Consider the following 17,500-nt stretch of genomic DNA (forward strand, 5'->3'; position numbering starts at 1 on the left):
TCAACCAACCAACCAACCAAACAACCAGCCAGTAAACCATCTAACCAACCAATCAGCCAGTCAGCCAGCAAGTCAAGTCAACCAACCAACCAACCAACCAACCAACCAACCAACCAGCCAGTAAACCAACCAACCAACCAACCAACCAACCAGCCAACCAGGTAATAAATCATCCAACCAACCAAACAACCAGCCAGCCGGCAAATGAAGTCAACCAACCAACCAACCAACCATCCAACCAACCAACCAGCCAGCCAGCCAGCCGGCAAATGAAGTCAACCAACCAACCAACCAACCAGCCAACCAACCAACCAACCACCCAACCAACCAGTTAATAAATCATCCAACCAACCAAACAACCAGCCAGCCAGGCAGCAAGTCAAGTCAAGTCAACCAACCAACAACCAACCAACCCACCCACAAACCAATCAACCAGCCAGTAAACCAGCCAACCAATTGGCTAGTACAGCAGCCAACCAGCTCAATTCAATTCAATTCAGCCTCATTTATAAAATGCCAATTAAAATATAGTCATTTCTAGACACTTTTACAGAGAAAACCCAACAGATCCACATGAGAAAGCATAAGCCACTGTGGAAAGGAAAAACTCCCTTTTGAAAGGAAGAAACCTTTGCAGAACCAGGCTCAGAGGTGGCGGCTTTCTGATATTCGATAATCTCGTTGAGGTTAGGGGCCAGAAAGAGAAAGAAATAGGACAGACGGGTGCATTTTTATTTTCTTGTATCGACATACATTTCATGTATAAACAGGGAGTACATAGACTACAAGAGAAACAACGCTCAATGACACAGAGATATGAAATATTACACGAAAGAAACGAGAGAAGTGAAGGAGAACTGGGAGCCGGTTCTACATGGTAGGAGTCCAGGGTTAAGGAAACCGCTTGCACCCACAGGGTCTGGGTTACCTCATTCAATCAATGGATCAGCTGTTCTGATTGATGCCCAATTAGAAACTGTTTGCACCCATTGAGTCCAGGTTGTCTCATTAGATTAACCAACCAGTAAACCAACCAGCCAACCAACCAACCAACCCTCTTTTCACAGTGTCTTCCTATCTTGAGCCCAGGTATCTGCTGTGGTGTTCCTTGCTAAGTCTTCGTTTGCTGTTCCGGTCTTCCTTGTCTTCTCCTAATGGAATGTGTTTGTGTTTCTAATTTGTAACATGGTATTTAATGTTTGGGGTTCTTCCTGTTCCTCCGTCTCTGAGGTGTTTCCAGCTGCATTTGATCGTCCAGGCCTCCTGCTGTGTAATTAAGCTTCAGTCTGGTTGGGTCATTATTCCCACTTGTTCAAATCCCACTGGTTCTCTTCTCTTGTGTATCACCAGTGTGTTCTGTTACGTGTGTATTAGTGTGTTGTAATGATTGTGTATCATCAGTGTTGTGCTAGTTGTGTTTTGTTGTTGTTGTTGTTGTTGTTGTTGTTGCAGACTGGCCTCCCTGAGCCTCTCTCCTTCTGTTTCCATCACTAATTGGTCTCAGAGGAGTCTCAGACTCACAGACCTCCTCTCACTCCTGGGAATCAAACCCGCGGCAGGTGATCCATCTGAGCACCGACCTGACTGAGCGGTCGTCGCTGCCGGTGACGGCCAGCGGCTTCTTGGGATGGACGTCCAGCGCCCAGAGCTCGCCCTCGCTGTGTCCCTGCATGATGAGCAGCGGCTTGTCCCGGTCCCGCACCATCACCTGCACACACAACCGGTCAGGCTGTTCATGAGACACGAAGTGGCCTGAGAACCAATCAAACAGCAGCTCCAAAGGCGGCCGCGTTACTCTGTGGGTTAACCTCCTGGTTAACAGCAGAGAACATATCAAGAACCTCCGACGTTCCACTGAGCTGTTCACAGATGTTCTACAGATGTGAGGAGGAGAACAGGGGAGTTCACAGATGTTCTACAGATGTGAGGAGGAGAACAGGGGAGTTCACAGATGTTCTACAGATGTGAGGAGACCAGAGGAGCTCGCAGAGGTTCCATAGATAGCAGGATGAGAACAAATGGTTCACAGATGTTCTGCTGACGTGAGATGTAAATGTGAAACTGAAAAATTTTAAACCAAAAACACTCCTTTAAAATATATATGACATTTGTGTCTATGTGTTGCGCTGAAGTGCATGATGTTAGCATGCTAACCAGCTAGCGGCTCTCTTGTAGCATCACTAAAGGGACACACCAGAGGCTCACTACTGCCACCTAATGCACAGGAGAGGCTTCACTGCCACTTTACATACTGTACTGATACTGTTCATAACTGAACGTACTCATCCATCGTGAGGCATCCACTGAACCAAAATAATCGGTCATTTCCACCTCCATCGACAACTTCCTCACCTCAAAGATCTCACTGTCCTGCGTCCCTGCCAAGATCCGGTCAGCTCGCCAGCAGACGCTGCGAATGGACAGACCTGTGGAGGAGGGAAATTAGATCAAATCACAAGTTAAAAAGAGTCAGACGGATAATTAGCTGATGACTATAAAAAGATGAAAGGTAAACCGCGGGTGATTACTGATCCAGAGGAGTTTGCGACTGGACCTGCTCCCACTGTTAATGAGAAAATAATGTGAAACTCGGCAGCTCCACGGCCATAATCAGTAGAAGCCTGCTGCTTTTTCCACATTAATGTTTCAGTTCTCAGTGTATTTTTAGTTTAACAAGCTGCAACTCAAACAATTATTCACACCAACTCCTACCAGCAGTGATTCACAGCTGAAGCTCTTCTCACACAGTCAGTGAAACATTTAAACTGCTGAATGTGTTTTAGAGACTGAACAAACAAGCATGCAAGTTTGGTACATTGACACCGTCAAAACACGACCCACCAGAAATTGATTATTAACCAAATTAACCAAACAACTAATAAGAAACTAAAAAATGAAAAAGTTACAAACCAACCAGCAAGTCAAAGAGCAACGATCAAAATCAGCAAAAAAAAACTAACTACCAAACTCTGTAAAATCTCAATCACACCAAAACAACCAACCCACAAAATGACCAACCAGCCAACTAAAAACCACACAACTCAACCAACCAAACAACCAACCAACCAACTAAAAGTGTCATAACCCAATCAATCAACCAAAAACCAAATAACTTAACAAGCAAACCAACCAACCAAACAAAAAATGCATAATGCAACCAACCAATCAACTAAAAGCCAAATAACCCAACCAAACAACCAACCAAAACTACATAATACAATCAACCAACCAACCAAAACCACACAACTCAACCAACCAAAAACCACATACCTCAACCAACTAAAAGTCTCATAACCCAACCAACCAAGCAAAAACTACAAAACTCGACCTCACAACTCAACCAAAAAACCAAAAACCACATAATGCCACCAACCAACCAATCATCCAACCAACCAACCAAGCAAAAACCACATAACCCAATCAGTCAGACAACCATCCACAAACTACATAATACAACAAACCAACCAACCAGCCAACCAACCACATAATTCAACAAGGCAGCCAACCAACAAAGCAATCAATCAACCATGCATCCGAAAAGAAAAGAACTAAGCCAGCAAACCAATGGGAAACTAATCAGCTCAAAACCAGACAACCAGCGCATATGCAACCAACCAAAATGAAGAATATCTCAGCTGAGTTAAAGAAAGACCAATGCCTAATTTTGGCATTGTTTTGGCAAATTTCCAAATTCAACTCAAAATATCAGTTTTCCCACTGAACTGACCAAAAAGATCCAGATTCAAATCGGAACATGTTGACATGCTCTATATGCCTACCCAATTTCACTGTCCTGGGTCAAACCACTGATTTTTCGGGATTTTTTAGCATGTCTAGGTGGCGCTGTGGAGCCATTTTGCCCTGCCCACGTCAGACGCCAATGAATTAGGAAATTTTCAGCCAGGTCTGATTTTTCTGCCAACTTTGGTGAGTTTTCATTCAGCATAAGACCCTTAAAATTGCAGTTTTTATTTACAGAGGGTCCATGGGGTCCTACGCACTCTACGGTGTGTGACGTACTTTGGGCTCGGACCCTAATAAATTAACAATGCTTGTGCTTCCTTTTCTATAAATAAACTGCAATAACAGAGCAGAAAAACAGCTTGGGATGTCTGAGACATCGCTCCGAGGAGGCGGGATGACATGAAATTAAACCAAACCATGCAGCGCCGTTCGATGGCTGCCACTCAGTGAGTTTCAGGTCGCTCATCGCCATCTGGTTTATAAATGCACTGAAACTGAAGAATGACGAAGCGCCCCACCTTAAACATTCACCACCAGCTGCCACTGGATCTGAAGCTAGTGTCTCTTTGGTTAGGGTGTTTGTAGAAAGTGGGTTCATGGAAGTGAAACTTTTCTTGTAACTGGTTCAGCGCTGTGAGAATCAGACGAACCGTCAGTCTCCTCCACCCTCACATCACATCAGAGCTCGTCTGCTGTCACCGCCTCCTCCACCCAGCACGTCACGCTGCTTCCGACAGGAACTCATCTCTGCACATTCGCCAGATGAAATAAGACCTAAAATAAGTTCAGAGGCAGACGGAGGGGTGATTTCTGTCACCTGCGCAGAGATAACATCACCCTGACAGCAGCAGAGGAAGGCTCACCTTCAAACCTCGCCTCTGAATTCTGAACTCCCCAGAGGGGAAAAAGTTCAGAGAGGAAACACGTCGCTCTCCTCTGAAGCTCCGGAAGCTTCTAAAAGCTCAACTTCACATCATCTCCACTGCATACAGAGCAGGAACCCGAGAGGAAGAGAGTTCTGAGGGGAGACGGCTTGAATTCTAATGGATTTCATCAAACATACCGACTGACTTGGTTCTCAGTTCCTTTCAGTCCTCAACTCTTATTTATTAATTGTGATTATTTTTTACAGAGTCGCTAACTAATGACACTTTTTTTTTCATTGAGTCATCAGGACATCCAAATATAGAAACCTAAGACTTTAAATCAGGAGCATCAAACATGAGGATGAGCTGATACTGCCACAGAGTCTTCCTCTGTGTTTCTGCGGTGTTTCTCCAAACCCCGTCCGGACGCTGTGGGTCCACACATTCAGCAGACAGACAGGTTTTATCTCCACTAAACAACGTTTCTCTTTCTTTTTGCCCAGAGATATCTGAAGGTAGGACAGATGCTCTGAAGGAGACAACCTTCAACTGAGAAGAGCTGGTTAAAAAAGCTTTCTGTGCAGCAGTCAGAGGAGGATGAAGAGCAGAATGAGTGGGCTGAACGAAGGCTGACAGCGTCAGGGCTTCAGGATTTGTTTTTATAAACTCTCCAGTCACATGTAGCTGGAACTAAACAGGGCAAAATGATTCTTTCTGGAGACATTCAGACTCCATCACCATGGAAACGGGTGAAAAAGATACTTTATGGAAGCATCAGACTCCATCACCATGGAAACGGGTGAAAAAGATACTTTCTCGAAAAATCTGAGTCGATCATCATCAATCTATCATTCAAACTTTTAAAGTACTTTTCATAAAAAAAAAAAAAAAAACTCTGTGTGAAAATGGGTGAAAAAAACACGTTCTGGAGAAGCTCATACTCTGTCACCACGGAAACGGGTGAGAAATATACTTTCTAGAAACGCTCAGATTCCATCACCATGGAAATGGATGAAAAAGATACTTTGGGGAAACGCTCAAGTTTAGTCTCAAGTAGACAATGAAAACATGACTTCTGTAGTCCGTGTGTGTGTGTGTGTGAGAGTGTGTGTCTGTGTGCGTGTGCGTGTGTGTGTTGTTCTACCTTTGTACCCCTGCTCGCCCTCCCGCAGGTCGATCTTGGTGATGGGTTTGAAGTCGACGTCCCAGAGCCGGATGCAGCCGTCTCTGCCTCCTGTAGCGAAACCTTCATCACAGGAGTACATGCTGAAGATACCAGCCTAACACACACACACACACACACACACACACACACACACACACACACACACACACACACACACACACACACAAAAAGAGTTCACAGATATTCAACAGATGTGAAGAGAGAAACACTCTCAGTTTGAATTCTCACATTTGGACTTTTAATATAATTTCTATTGTTGAAAATGTTCCTTTTTAAAAAAACAAATGATTTTCTTCCTGATATTTTTTTTATTTTAAGTCCATTTTTTTCAGTGGTTTGGATTCTCGGACCTGAGGGACCATGATGGACCTGCGGGACCATGATGGACCTGTGGGACCATGCAAGACCTTTGTAATCTGCAGGACCCTGCAAAACCCAGCAGGACCATGAGGAACCTGTGGGACCCTGAAGGATCATGAAGGACCTTGCTGGTCCTTCAAAGACCTTAAGGGACCTTCAGAGACCTGCAGGACCTTGAGAATCCTGCAAGGAACTACAGGTTTTTGAGAAGCCTGCAGGACCCTGTGGGACCTTGAGGGACAGGTGGAAACCTGAAAGACCTTGGGAGACCCGTAAGACCCTACAGAGCCTTGAGAGACCTTGTGGAGCCTGTAGGATCAAGCAGGGCCTTTAGAGACCTGAAAGACCCTAGGAGACCTTCAGGACACTACAGGATTTTGAGAGACCCTGTGGAAGCTATAGAACCATACAGGACCTTGAGGGACCTGCAGGACCCTGGAGAATCTTGACAGACTTATAGGACTAGAACCTTGAGAGACATGCGGGACCCTACATAGCCTTGAAGAATCTGTGGGACTCTGAAGGACCATGCAGACCCTTGAGAGATTTGCAGGACACTACATGGCACTGTGACACCTATGGGATCCTGAGGAACTGAGCAGGTCCTTGAGAGACTTTCAGGGCCCAACAAACCTTTGAGAAACCTGCAGGACCCAGCAGGCCCTGGTGGAACCTGTAGGACCACGTAGAACCTTGAGAGACCTGCTAGGACCCTGCAGGACCTTGAGGACTTGTGGATATGAAACTCACCCCGTGGGCAGACTGAACGGTCCGGATCAGGTTTAGTCCCTTCCAGACGTAAATGTCCCCGTTGAGGGCGCCCGAGTACGTGACGTCGTCTTTGGCGGCGGCGACGCAGAGGATGGTCTGCAGGTCGCCCGTCTTCCCGAAGATCCCTCGCTTCGGAGTCAGAGCGTTTCCACACAGGGACCAGAACTGAGGGGAGGAGGAGGTCCTGTTCTCACCGGGACTTTGAAACGGGCAGACAATCTGGACGACACGTCCTCATCGGAGGAAGACTCGGTCTGACGAAATCAGTTCACTGGCTGGTTTTTAACTGAGCGATACATTTTCCACTAAAGGAGAAAAAACTTTTCTCTCTCAAACACTGAGGACATTTAAAGTCAGGACTTTCACTGCACTGAAATGTTTGTATATTTCATGTCTGCTCTGCTCTGAAGTTATCCTGCAGTGAATCATCTGATTTATTTTCTCTTTTGGAAAGACACTTCTTTGCTTTGAAGTTTGAATTCATTTTCTGCCTTCTACTACGGCTGAAGCGCTGCTGGAGGACGTTCCGTCGCCTGGTTCTGAGACGGAGCGTTACCTTGATGTGTTTGACTCCGCAGCTCACCAGGCGGTTCTGCTGGAACGGATCCCAGCACACGTCGAAGATCTGGACCGCAGAGGAGAACCACACGTCACACCAACAACACAAACACAGAAAGACTTTAAATTCAGCACATCTTCACCCGTTAACACACACACACACACACACACACACACACACTCCTCACCCGGTCTGAGTGTCCGGTGGCTGTAGCCAAGATCTTCCCTCGCTTCCATTCCCAGATACACACTGTGTTCTTGGCATCAAGGCCGACCGAGGCCAAACGCTACAGAGAGAGGGAGGGAGGGAGAGAGAGAGAGAGAGAGAGAGAGAGAGAGAGAGAGAGAGAGAGAGAGAGAGAGAGAGAGAGAGAGAGAGAGAGAGAGAGAGAGAGAGAGAGACTGAAGGTAAGCTAACACTCAAGGTTGCTAATGCTATTGTTAGTTTACAGTTGGTTGAAGTTGAGTTAGTTCAGGATAAATCAGGTTTCTCCTTCAGTAAATAGAAGTTTAGTAAATTAGCAATAGAGCTCCTCTTTCTTCAGAACCATTGACTGTGATTAAGCTAATGCTGATGCTAATGCTAATGCCAGGCAAACACTGGCGACGTCCACCAAGTGACCACAAAGAGACCAGAAGTGAGCAGAAGTGACCACCTGGACTCCGTTTACATGAAAACGCTTCAGGTGGAAATGCAGCGTCTTGGCAGTTTTGTTTCAGGAAAGTTTCACGTTTATACGGCAACGTTTTTCGAAGAGAAATATCACGTCAGGTGAAATTTGTGATGAAAACACAAGAAAAGAGTCGATGGAAGCAAACAGTGGAACGCCATTAGAACATGTCAGAGGTATGTTGCAAAAAAACTACGTGCCTGAAAACAAGAACGCAAAAATACAAATGAAGAAACTAAAGGCACCATGAAGCCAACAAGTCCACCAACTAGCTGCAACTGAGTGAAAGTAATCAGTAGATGAGTATAAAGTAGTTTACAGAAGTGATCCCTGCTGTTTGTTTGTTGGACTTCCTTTGGATGAATCAGCATCGGGTCCTTCGCTGCTGCTGCTGCTGAGTCATGCCTTCTCTTCTTCTGGCTCATGACTCAACTACTGGAGGTAAATCAAAAACGGCCCACAATCAATAAAATAATCATAAATCTGCTCCAGAATAAATCAAACGTGCCACTGATGAATTACCGAGTCGGGCAGCAAACAAAACTCACACTTGCGTGTGTTCACGCAGCAGAGAGGGAATCTCACTGCGAACTGCAGCAGGTTTTTAGGTATTTGAGGATTTATTTGACCAACGCTGCATTCAAACACATATCTGTGTGGTGAAATAACCTGGAGCTGCTGGAGCTCAGTCACCGGTACTGTGGACACAAGATCATGCTAATGCTACGTACAGTGGGACGGCTTCGAAAAAGTAACAGAGCCCCTCTTTTATGACTGCAATGGAAAATGCTAATGCTAAGCTAACAGCTATCTGGCTGAGTAAAGCAAAAGACAAGCATGTCTTTGGCTGATCATGCTAATGCTAACAATAGCTTTATGATTATCAGCTCCAAACATGCAGGAAACATCTTATCTAGTTAAGCTAACACACTTTTAACAGTGTCAACATGCTAATGCTAATGTGACTTAAAGAAAGACATTTACTGTCAGATAATGCCAAAGCTGCTTCATTCTACTTGTGTGTGTGTGTGTGTGTGTGTGTGTGTGTGTGTGTGTGTGTGTGTGTGTGTGTGTGTGTGTGTGTGTGTGTGTGCGTGCGTGCGTGCGTGTGTGTGTGCCTCACCTGTCCGTCTGCACTGAAAGCCAGACAGGCGATGCCGTGTGTGTGTCCGTCACGCAGCAGAGACACAGTCTGGACGGTGAAGGTGTCCCACACACACACGTACGGATCCTTCCCCACCTGACCGGTGGCCACCAGGGAGCGCTCCGGGTGCAGCGCCAAGCTGGGGTGTGGGGGTGGGGTGGGGTGGGGTGGGGTGGGGGGTGGGGTTGGGGGGGGGGGGGGGGGGGGGGCACAGGTTTAATAGGTGTGAATCAACAGGTCCAGTCAATGGAAGCCATCAGACTGCTGGAGACGAACGGCTCCAACAAGTCTTAATGAAAACCAAAGCAACTCTGAGGAACAAATTTTCGTTCGTCCTGCAGATCCTGACGTCCGGTTACATCTCTGTGATCCCGTGACCTCTCAGAGCGACCTCTTATTTCTGAGGTACAAGGTGACAAAGTCAAGGTTTCACCCAAAAATTCCCACCTCAAAATGAACGGAAGTGAATAGAAGGTCGGGGGGGCATCTCGGCACTCGGAGTGAATTCAAGAGAGAACTGAGTTTTAGGAGGTTGTACATAAATGATCTTAATATATTTGTCGATGCTTCTGTTGGAAAGAAAAGAGGAGAAAACAATTCAGATATTTTAATGCTTGAAGCTTCCTAAAATAACTTTTGAAGAACAACAGAAGCATTCCTCCTGGAAATAAACTTCTTTCATCACTCATCTGATTCTGAGGGTCACCAAGACACAGCTAAAAATACACTGCTGCATGGCATCGCTAGCAGGTGTGTGTGTGTGTGTGTGTGTGTGTGTGTGTGTGTGTGTGTGTGTGTGTGTGTGTGTGTGTGAAAAAAGAAGCCGCAATAGGGACAGAAATAGAAACAGGTGTGTGAGCCATGAAGACATATTGATCTCTCTCTCTCTCACACACACACACACACACACACACACACACACACACACACACACACACACACACACACATGCACGACACACAAAACCTCCACAGCCAATCCGGTTGCTACCTGATGAGGTTCCCATGACGACCACATTGCCAAGGGCACCAGAGGTTGGAATATGAGTACAACATCTACGAGTCAAGGTCAAATAACACACACACACACACACACACACACACACACACACACACACACACACACACACACACACACACACACACACACACACACACACACACACACACACACACACACACACACACACACACACACACACACACACACACACACCTTTTCAGCTTTCATTTTGGCATATTTTCAACATCAGCATGTCAGGAAAAAGTTGTTGTTTCCCCACTGTAACTATGACTGTGGCTTTAACTGTAGCTGTAACTAAAGCTGTAGCTGTGACTGTTGCTGTGGATGTAGCTATGACTGTAGGCTGTAGTAGTGACAGCAGCTGTGACTGTCGCTGTAGCTGTGACTGTGGCCGTAGCCGTGTGACTGTGACTGTAGTTGTAGCTGTGACTGTAGCTGTAGCTGTGACTGTGATTGTGGCTGTAGCTGTGACTGTAACTGTGATTGTAGCTGTGACTGTAACTGTGACTGTCGCTGTGACTGTAGCTGTGACTGTAACTGTGATTGTAGCTGTGACTGTAACTGTGGCTGTCGCTGTGACTGTAGCTGTGACTATAGCTGTGGCTGTAGCTGTGATTGTAGCTGTGACTATGGCTGTAGCTGTGACTGTAGCTGGGATTGTGGCTGTGACTGCAGCTGTGACTGTTGCTGTGACTGTAGCTGTAGCTGTGACTGTTGCTGTGACTATTGCTATGACTGTGGCTGTAACTGTAGCTGTGACTGTAGCTGTAGCTGTGACTGTTGCTGTGGATGTAGCTATGACTGTAGGCTGTGATTGTGACTGTAGCTGTGACTAGCTGTGACTGTAGCTGTGACTGTAAATGTGATTGTAGCTGTGACCATGGCTGTAGCTGTGGCTGTGACTGTTGCTGTGACTGTTACTGTGGCTATAGCTGTGGCTGTAGCCGTGACTGTAGCTGTGGCTGTTTCTGTGACTGTAGCTGTGACTGTAACTGTGACTGTAGCTGTGACTGTGGCTGTAGCTGTGGCTGTTTCTGTGGCTGTAGCTGTGACTGTAGCTGTGACTGTAACTGTGGCTGTAGCTGTGACTGTAGCTCCTGAAATGCAGCTGTGTGATAATATGAGACAAGAGATCAATCAAATTTCATTTTTAACTATTGATAGCATTTCTAGTATTTGTAAAAGAATAATAAAACACAATAGATTTGCCGTATTTTACGCAGTATAAGGCGCATGTAAAAGCCTGTAATTTTCTCAAAATCCAACAGAGCGCCTTATAATTCGATGTGCCTTTTTGCGGGCATTATGGTAATCACCCTGATCATATGCGCAAACAACCTCTGCTTGCTAAGCTGCTAAGCTAGCTAGTTTAAACAGAACGGCACGCGGCTGCACAGCCGGCCGACGTGGGGAGTGGCTGGACGCCGGGCGGCAGCCTGCACGCTGCGACTCCGAGAACGGCCGGCCCCCGCCCGGCAGCCCACCGCCGGGACGCCGGGAGCGGCTGAGCTGTCGGTGGAGCACTTCACTCAGGAGACGGCAGCTGGCTGAACCCCGGTGACCGAGCGAGTTCGACCAGTCGTGGCCGCTCTGAGCTGCACATCCGTGAAGAGGAGCGATCCGCAGTCAGACTGGCTCTGATATGTCGCTTTACTCACACATTTCAACCGAGAATGTAACCACCGAGACTGCCAATATGTATTTCTCTCATACTATTCTATACATCCTATGCACCTTAAAATGTGGTGCACCCCATGTATGAATTTTTTTTTTTTTTATAAAAACCATTCATTGACTGTGCGCCTATTAATCCAGTGAGCCTTATAGTGCCGAAAATACGGTATATCAATAGATGACAGTACATTCATTTATAAGCCTGCCTTTGAATGACCAGGGCTCTATGACTGTATCTCTATCTGCTCTGTTGACCAGGGCTCCATGGCGGTATCTCTGTCATGTCACATGATGCACTTTGCACCAATCTGATTCCTTCTTTCCGTACACAAACGTGATGCTCAGTTGGACTCCAGCAGAGGGAAAACCAGCTGACTGGTGAATTACGGAAACCGAACCCTGCCTTATATAACTGTTAGTAACGGTAACGGTGTTGTAACTCTGGCAAAAGTAATTAGTTAGATTAATGGTAACTAAAAATGGAAACGCAGTGTATTTTCACGCAGTGACTTCCACCACTGCCCTCTACAGATATAAACTCTGGGCGTTCCACAGGGATCTCTTCTTGGTTCCCTACATTTTTTCACTGAATGTTCTTGCTGTTTGATGTGTGTGTACAGTGTGTGTCGGCGCAGTGCGGCAGTGGATTTAAACCCAAGCAGAGCTGTGGTGTGAGGCTGTTAGAGGGATGTTAGTTCTGCTTGATGCTTCAGCTTCATGCTTCTGTTACCAGAGCGCCCAGAGGGCTAATGCTAACGCTAACACTAAAGCTACAGGCTCATCAGCATCAATACACACTAATCCAACCAGCAGGATCACCGCAGGCCTCCTGAGGGTGTGTGCGTGTGTGTGTGTGTGTGTGTGTGTGTGTGTGTGTGTGTGTGTGTGTGTGTGTGTGTGTATTGCATCCATCACTCCCTGTGGGGTAGCAGTGTTGTTTTGTTGTCATTATTCTTGTTATTGTTTTGTCATCATTGTTTTGTTGTCATTGGGTGATTCATTTGTTGTTTTCGTCATTCCTGTTGATGCGTTGCGTTGTTGTCTTTGTTAGCAGCTTAGCTCACCGCCAATAACTCTTGGTATTGGCCAGCAATGCGTTCAGGGACGGCTCGGACATTCTGCCACCTGTCATAGGACCGTCAGTGAAGTTTGTAAAATCTGCTGCAGTTTGCAGTTTTCTTTAAAATACTTTTCCACCCCCGACTGAAGGTTTGAGCTTCTTTTGGATCAGTTGTTGTTATTTTGTCTGTTTTTGTTTGTCTTTTTCTGTGTGTTGTCATTAGGAGTTCCTTTAATCATAGATTCTGGGGGTCTGCCTGGGCGTCTTTAAACCCCAGTGATTTCATTGTAATTTGTAACTTCTGTAACTTGTTGCAATGACAATAAAATAGCATTTCATTCCTTTCCATTCCATTCTTATTTTGGATACTGTCAGGAATTCCTTTTTTATTCTTGACTATATTGTGTTGCACTTCTTGTTTTTTGCTGTTGTTGTCCTAATTGTGTATTTGTATTGGCTGGGTGTCTCTGCTTCACGATTCAGTTTGTTTAATTTTCTTCTCATTGTTAAAAGTCATGTGACGTCGGTGTGTCTCGTCGCAGCCGTTTCATATTTTGGTCCATAGATTTTATGAATTAAATAAATATTGTCATTTTTTGAAGCTGCTCATTACTTTGTGCCTCAATCTGGACATGAGAAAAGTTTTATGTATGAACGCACACAAACACACACACCCTCAGCAGGCCTGCGGTGATCCTGCTGGTTGGATGAGTGTGTAGTGATGCTGATGAGCCTGTAGCTGCTAGCTTTAGTATTAGCGTTAGCGTTAGCGTTAGCATTAGCCCTCTGGGCGCGCTGGTAACAGAAGCATGAAGCTGAAACATCAAGCAGAACTAACGTCCCTCTCACAGCCTCACACCGCAGCGCTGCTCGGGTTGAAGCCCACTGCCGCACCGCGCCGCGCCGACACGCTAACTTCTAAATTCCACACTGAGATAAAAACTTTTCCTCTGCGATGAATGAAGTGTTTCTGTTCTCATGAGCTGAAGGAGTTTTCTGCTAAAAAGGAATAAATCAGACGTCAGGCCATCCTCTCCATCCTCTCTGTTTCTCTTGGCTGGTTTTACTCAGTCGAGCATGAAAACCATTAAAACTGCACCAGCGACATAATGATGGGGGGGGGGGGGGGGGGGGGGGGGCCCTTCAGGCGACAAACAGGAAGTGGGACAGGAGAGAGAAAAGGAAGAAGAAAGGAGGAAGGATGTGCACTGATGGATGAACACACACACACACACACACACACACACACACACACACTGAAAAGACAGATCTGTCCGCTGGTCAGAGTTCAGGATCCTCCTGGTTAGCTGGTTACCGGTTAGTGAACTGATCCATCGAACAGAATGAGTCCAGTCAGAATCCTCCAGCCGGTCCAGACCAGCACCAGGCTTCTGAAGACCTCCAGCTCCACGGGACCAGATCCTCCAAGGCTGAGTCCACGGAGACCAGGTCTCTCCAGGTGGATGAGTTCAGGTACCTGAGGTCTTCCTCAGAGGGATGGAGGCTGAGATGAGCCTCCTCTGCAGGGTGGAGGCTCTCAGGACGCCTCCTGCTGGTCTCCGTCAGAGGTTCACCAGGGAGAGTCATCTGGGAGGAGAACCAGGAGGGTCCAGGACCTGCTGCAGGGGTTCTCCAGACCCAGAGGAGGGTCCAGGACCTGCTGCAGGGGTTCTCCAGACCCAGAGGAGGGTCCAGGACCTGCTGCAGGGGTTCTCCAGACCCAGAGGAGGGTCCAGGACCTGCTGCAGGGGTTCCATATCCTCCTCCTCCAAACCGAGACCAGATGGACTCAGGAGGACAGAAGATGATTCAGGACTGGATCCTGGGTCAGATCTGAGGAGTGAACGTTAAGGGGCGCGGTGGAGCAGTGGGTGAGAGAGCAGCCCGACGGTGAAGACGAAGTCCAACCTTCATCATCATCATCATCATCATTCTGATTAAACTACAACTCCAAATGTGGAGGAATGAAGGCTCCTGAGGGTCTGCCCTGCTGCTGGGATGACTCACTGGACACACCAGGTGTGTGTGTGTGTGTGTGTGTGTGTGTGTGTGTGTGTGTGTGTGTCCTCCATTCACTCTGATTTGCTCTCATTTTTCCACACTCAGAATCCTAAAGTCTACGAGTTCTCTCTGCAGGTCAGATTAAATTCCTCCTGAGTCACAAACTGTTTTACCGAAGGAGGCGAGACGCTGCGCTGGAGAGGAGGAAGATGCTCTAAATCTGGATGTTAGAGGAGGAAGATGCTCTAAATCTGGATGTTAGAGGAGGAAGATGCTCTAAATCTGGATGTTAGAGGAGGAAGATGCTCTAAATCTGGATGTTAGAGGAGGAAGATGCTCTAAATCTGGATGTTAGAGGAGGAAGATGCTTCAAGTTAATTAACCTCACAAAAAACATATTTTGTGATTGGGCACCATTTGAAAGACATGATGATACACACACACACACACACACACACACACACACACACACACACACACACACACACACACACACACGCCCACGCCCGGGCTCACCTGATGATGTCGTCGTCGTGGCCCAGGTAGAACCTCTGGCTGTGCTCCCGGGTGTTGTAAACGACCCCGACTCCGGCCACGAAGTACACCAGCTCCTTGCCGGCGGTGTAGTACAGGTTGTTCCGGCACTGGTGGCCCCGGTACCCGTAGACCCAGTCCAGCCTGAGCCGGCAGCCCGGGGCGCTCCGCTCCGACATGCTCACTCATCTGCCGGGTCTCCAGGAACTCCTGCTGGAACCTTCTGCTGGAACCTCCCCCAAGACTATAATCCAGCTGTTTTTAGTTTTAGTTTTTTTTTTTTTTTGCCTGTATTACTCAAATCCCCAGCAATTTGATTTTTATCGATTCTTCATCATTAAATTAAAAAAAGAGCTTCATTTATTTTACAGCAGATTAATAAAAGTAAAAGTGAGTTAATCTGAGCAGATTGAAGCTTCTTCTTCATTCCAGATTGAGTCATTTTGCTCCATCTGGTGTCAGAGAAGTAATCTATTACACTTTCTGTTACGGGGAAAACGGAGAAGCTGTCTCTTTTCCCTTCTGCTCTGTGTGTTTGTGGCGTTTTGGCTTCTAATCCAGCAGAGGAATCATCTCATCTTCTGAGTTTGGATCTTCTGGGAGGTTTTATCCTCCACTTTCTCCACACATCTGCAGACTTCTCAGTATTTCCTCAAAATAAAACAAAGAGCACATCTTCTGGAGAATAAATGGAAAAAAAAAAAAAAAAAACAGCAACTGATGCTGGATTTCACTCGTGGAATATGTAATCCCCCATCACGATAATCCGGACCGCTTCTCCCGCCGCGTCCCCGCCCGGTGCGGCTCATTCACAAAAACCCACGGCGTCCAGCAGAAAGCAGCGTCTTCCCACCGGGAGGCTCCGGTCCCGCAGACCGGGTCCGCGCGAGGAGGAGCGGCGGCGGGGCGGCGGCGGCGCGCGGCGGGTCCCCGCTGCACGAGCCGCTTCAGACGCTCTCAGACGCTCCAGACCTCCGCGAGCTCAGGACGCTTCCTCCACAGACTCCGCTCTGACAGCAGGAGACGTCAAGAGGCGCGCAGGCACGCGTCACGCGCGACTTCCGGTCCCGCTCTCAAAAATAAGGGCCCAAAAATAAACAGAAATGTATTGTTATTAGCGAAATAAATAAAAGAATGAAGAAATGGACAAAAATAACAAACAGCTATCAATTTTGAATTAATTCTAAAAGAGGTGTAAAAAAAATCACACACACACACACACACACACACACACACACACACACACACACACACAGGAGAGAGAACGAAAAACACACACACACACCTCTTATTTCACAAACTTCTCTCATTTTTTTCAAGTTTAAACTCTCATGTGTTCAGTTTTTAATTTAAATTCACATTTTAAAGTCAAAATAATAAAACACGCTTTATAAAATGGCGCCCATACATTAAAAGATTATTTATAACCAGCTATGATTATAAAACTATTCAAAATAATCTCTTGAAATGATGTTTTTCTTGTGAAAGGACAACCCTCTTACTTCCTGTTAGTGTGCCGCGTGTCGCGCGCTCAATCTACTCCGGCGAGCACGCGCGGCCCGCAAAGCACCACGGGGGATGTAGTTGTTTGATTAAAAGTGACCGAACTGAGAGAGAAGGCGGGACGCTGTCAAAACTACACATCCCAGCATGCACCGCGCGGAGAGGCGCTGTCCGCGGTGCTGAAGGCTGAAAAGACACAAACTCAGAAAACAGACAGAGCGGCACAGACGTGAGCTGCTCACCGATAAAAATACTTGTTTAAAAAGTTTTCTAATACAAGAAAGAAAAACAAGAGAACACTTTGACCTCAGGAAGATGGACGGATTTCACTTTTCATACTAACGACTTTCACAGATTATGAAGACAATCTAAGGAGATTTATCTCTTTTATGAAGAAAAAAATTA

At 46.6% G+C, this 17,500-nt stretch overlaps 1 protein-coding gene across 2 annotated transcripts in view; it reads right to left on the minus strand.

Moving 5' to 3' along the window:
- LOC115399070 (echinoderm microtubule-associated protein-like 6) overlaps positions 1 to 15,771 on the minus strand; it is a 35,199-nt gene extending 19,428 nt beyond the window's left edge. For both annotated transcript variants that reach the window (XM_030106245.1, XM_030106244.1), the window contains exons 1-8: positions 15,575 to 15,771; positions 9,280 to 9,439; positions 7,674 to 7,772; positions 7,484 to 7,552; positions 6,907 to 7,092; positions 5,755 to 5,890; positions 2,353 to 2,426; positions 1,581 to 1,708 (exon numbers count right to left, since the gene is read on the minus strand). In XM_030106245.1, the coding sequence (XP_029962105.1) occupies positions 1,581 to 1,708; positions 2,353 to 2,426; positions 5,755 to 5,890; positions 6,907 to 7,092; positions 7,484 to 7,552; positions 7,674 to 7,772; positions 9,280 to 9,439; positions 15,575 to 15,771 (1,049 nt within the window). The remainder of the gene's footprint in view (positions 1 to 1,580; positions 1,709 to 2,352; positions 2,427 to 5,754; positions 5,891 to 6,906; positions 7,093 to 7,483; positions 7,553 to 7,673; positions 7,773 to 9,279; positions 9,440 to 15,574) is intronic.
- Positions 15,772 to 17,500: the final 1,729 nt, after the last annotated feature.

This window comes from Salarias fasciatus, chromosome 13 (assembly GCF_902148845.1).
Source record: "Salarias fasciatus chromosome 13, fSalaFa1.1, whole genome shotgun sequence".
NCBI lineage: Eukaryota > Metazoa > Chordata > Actinopteri > Blenniiformes > Blenniidae > Salarias > Salarias fasciatus.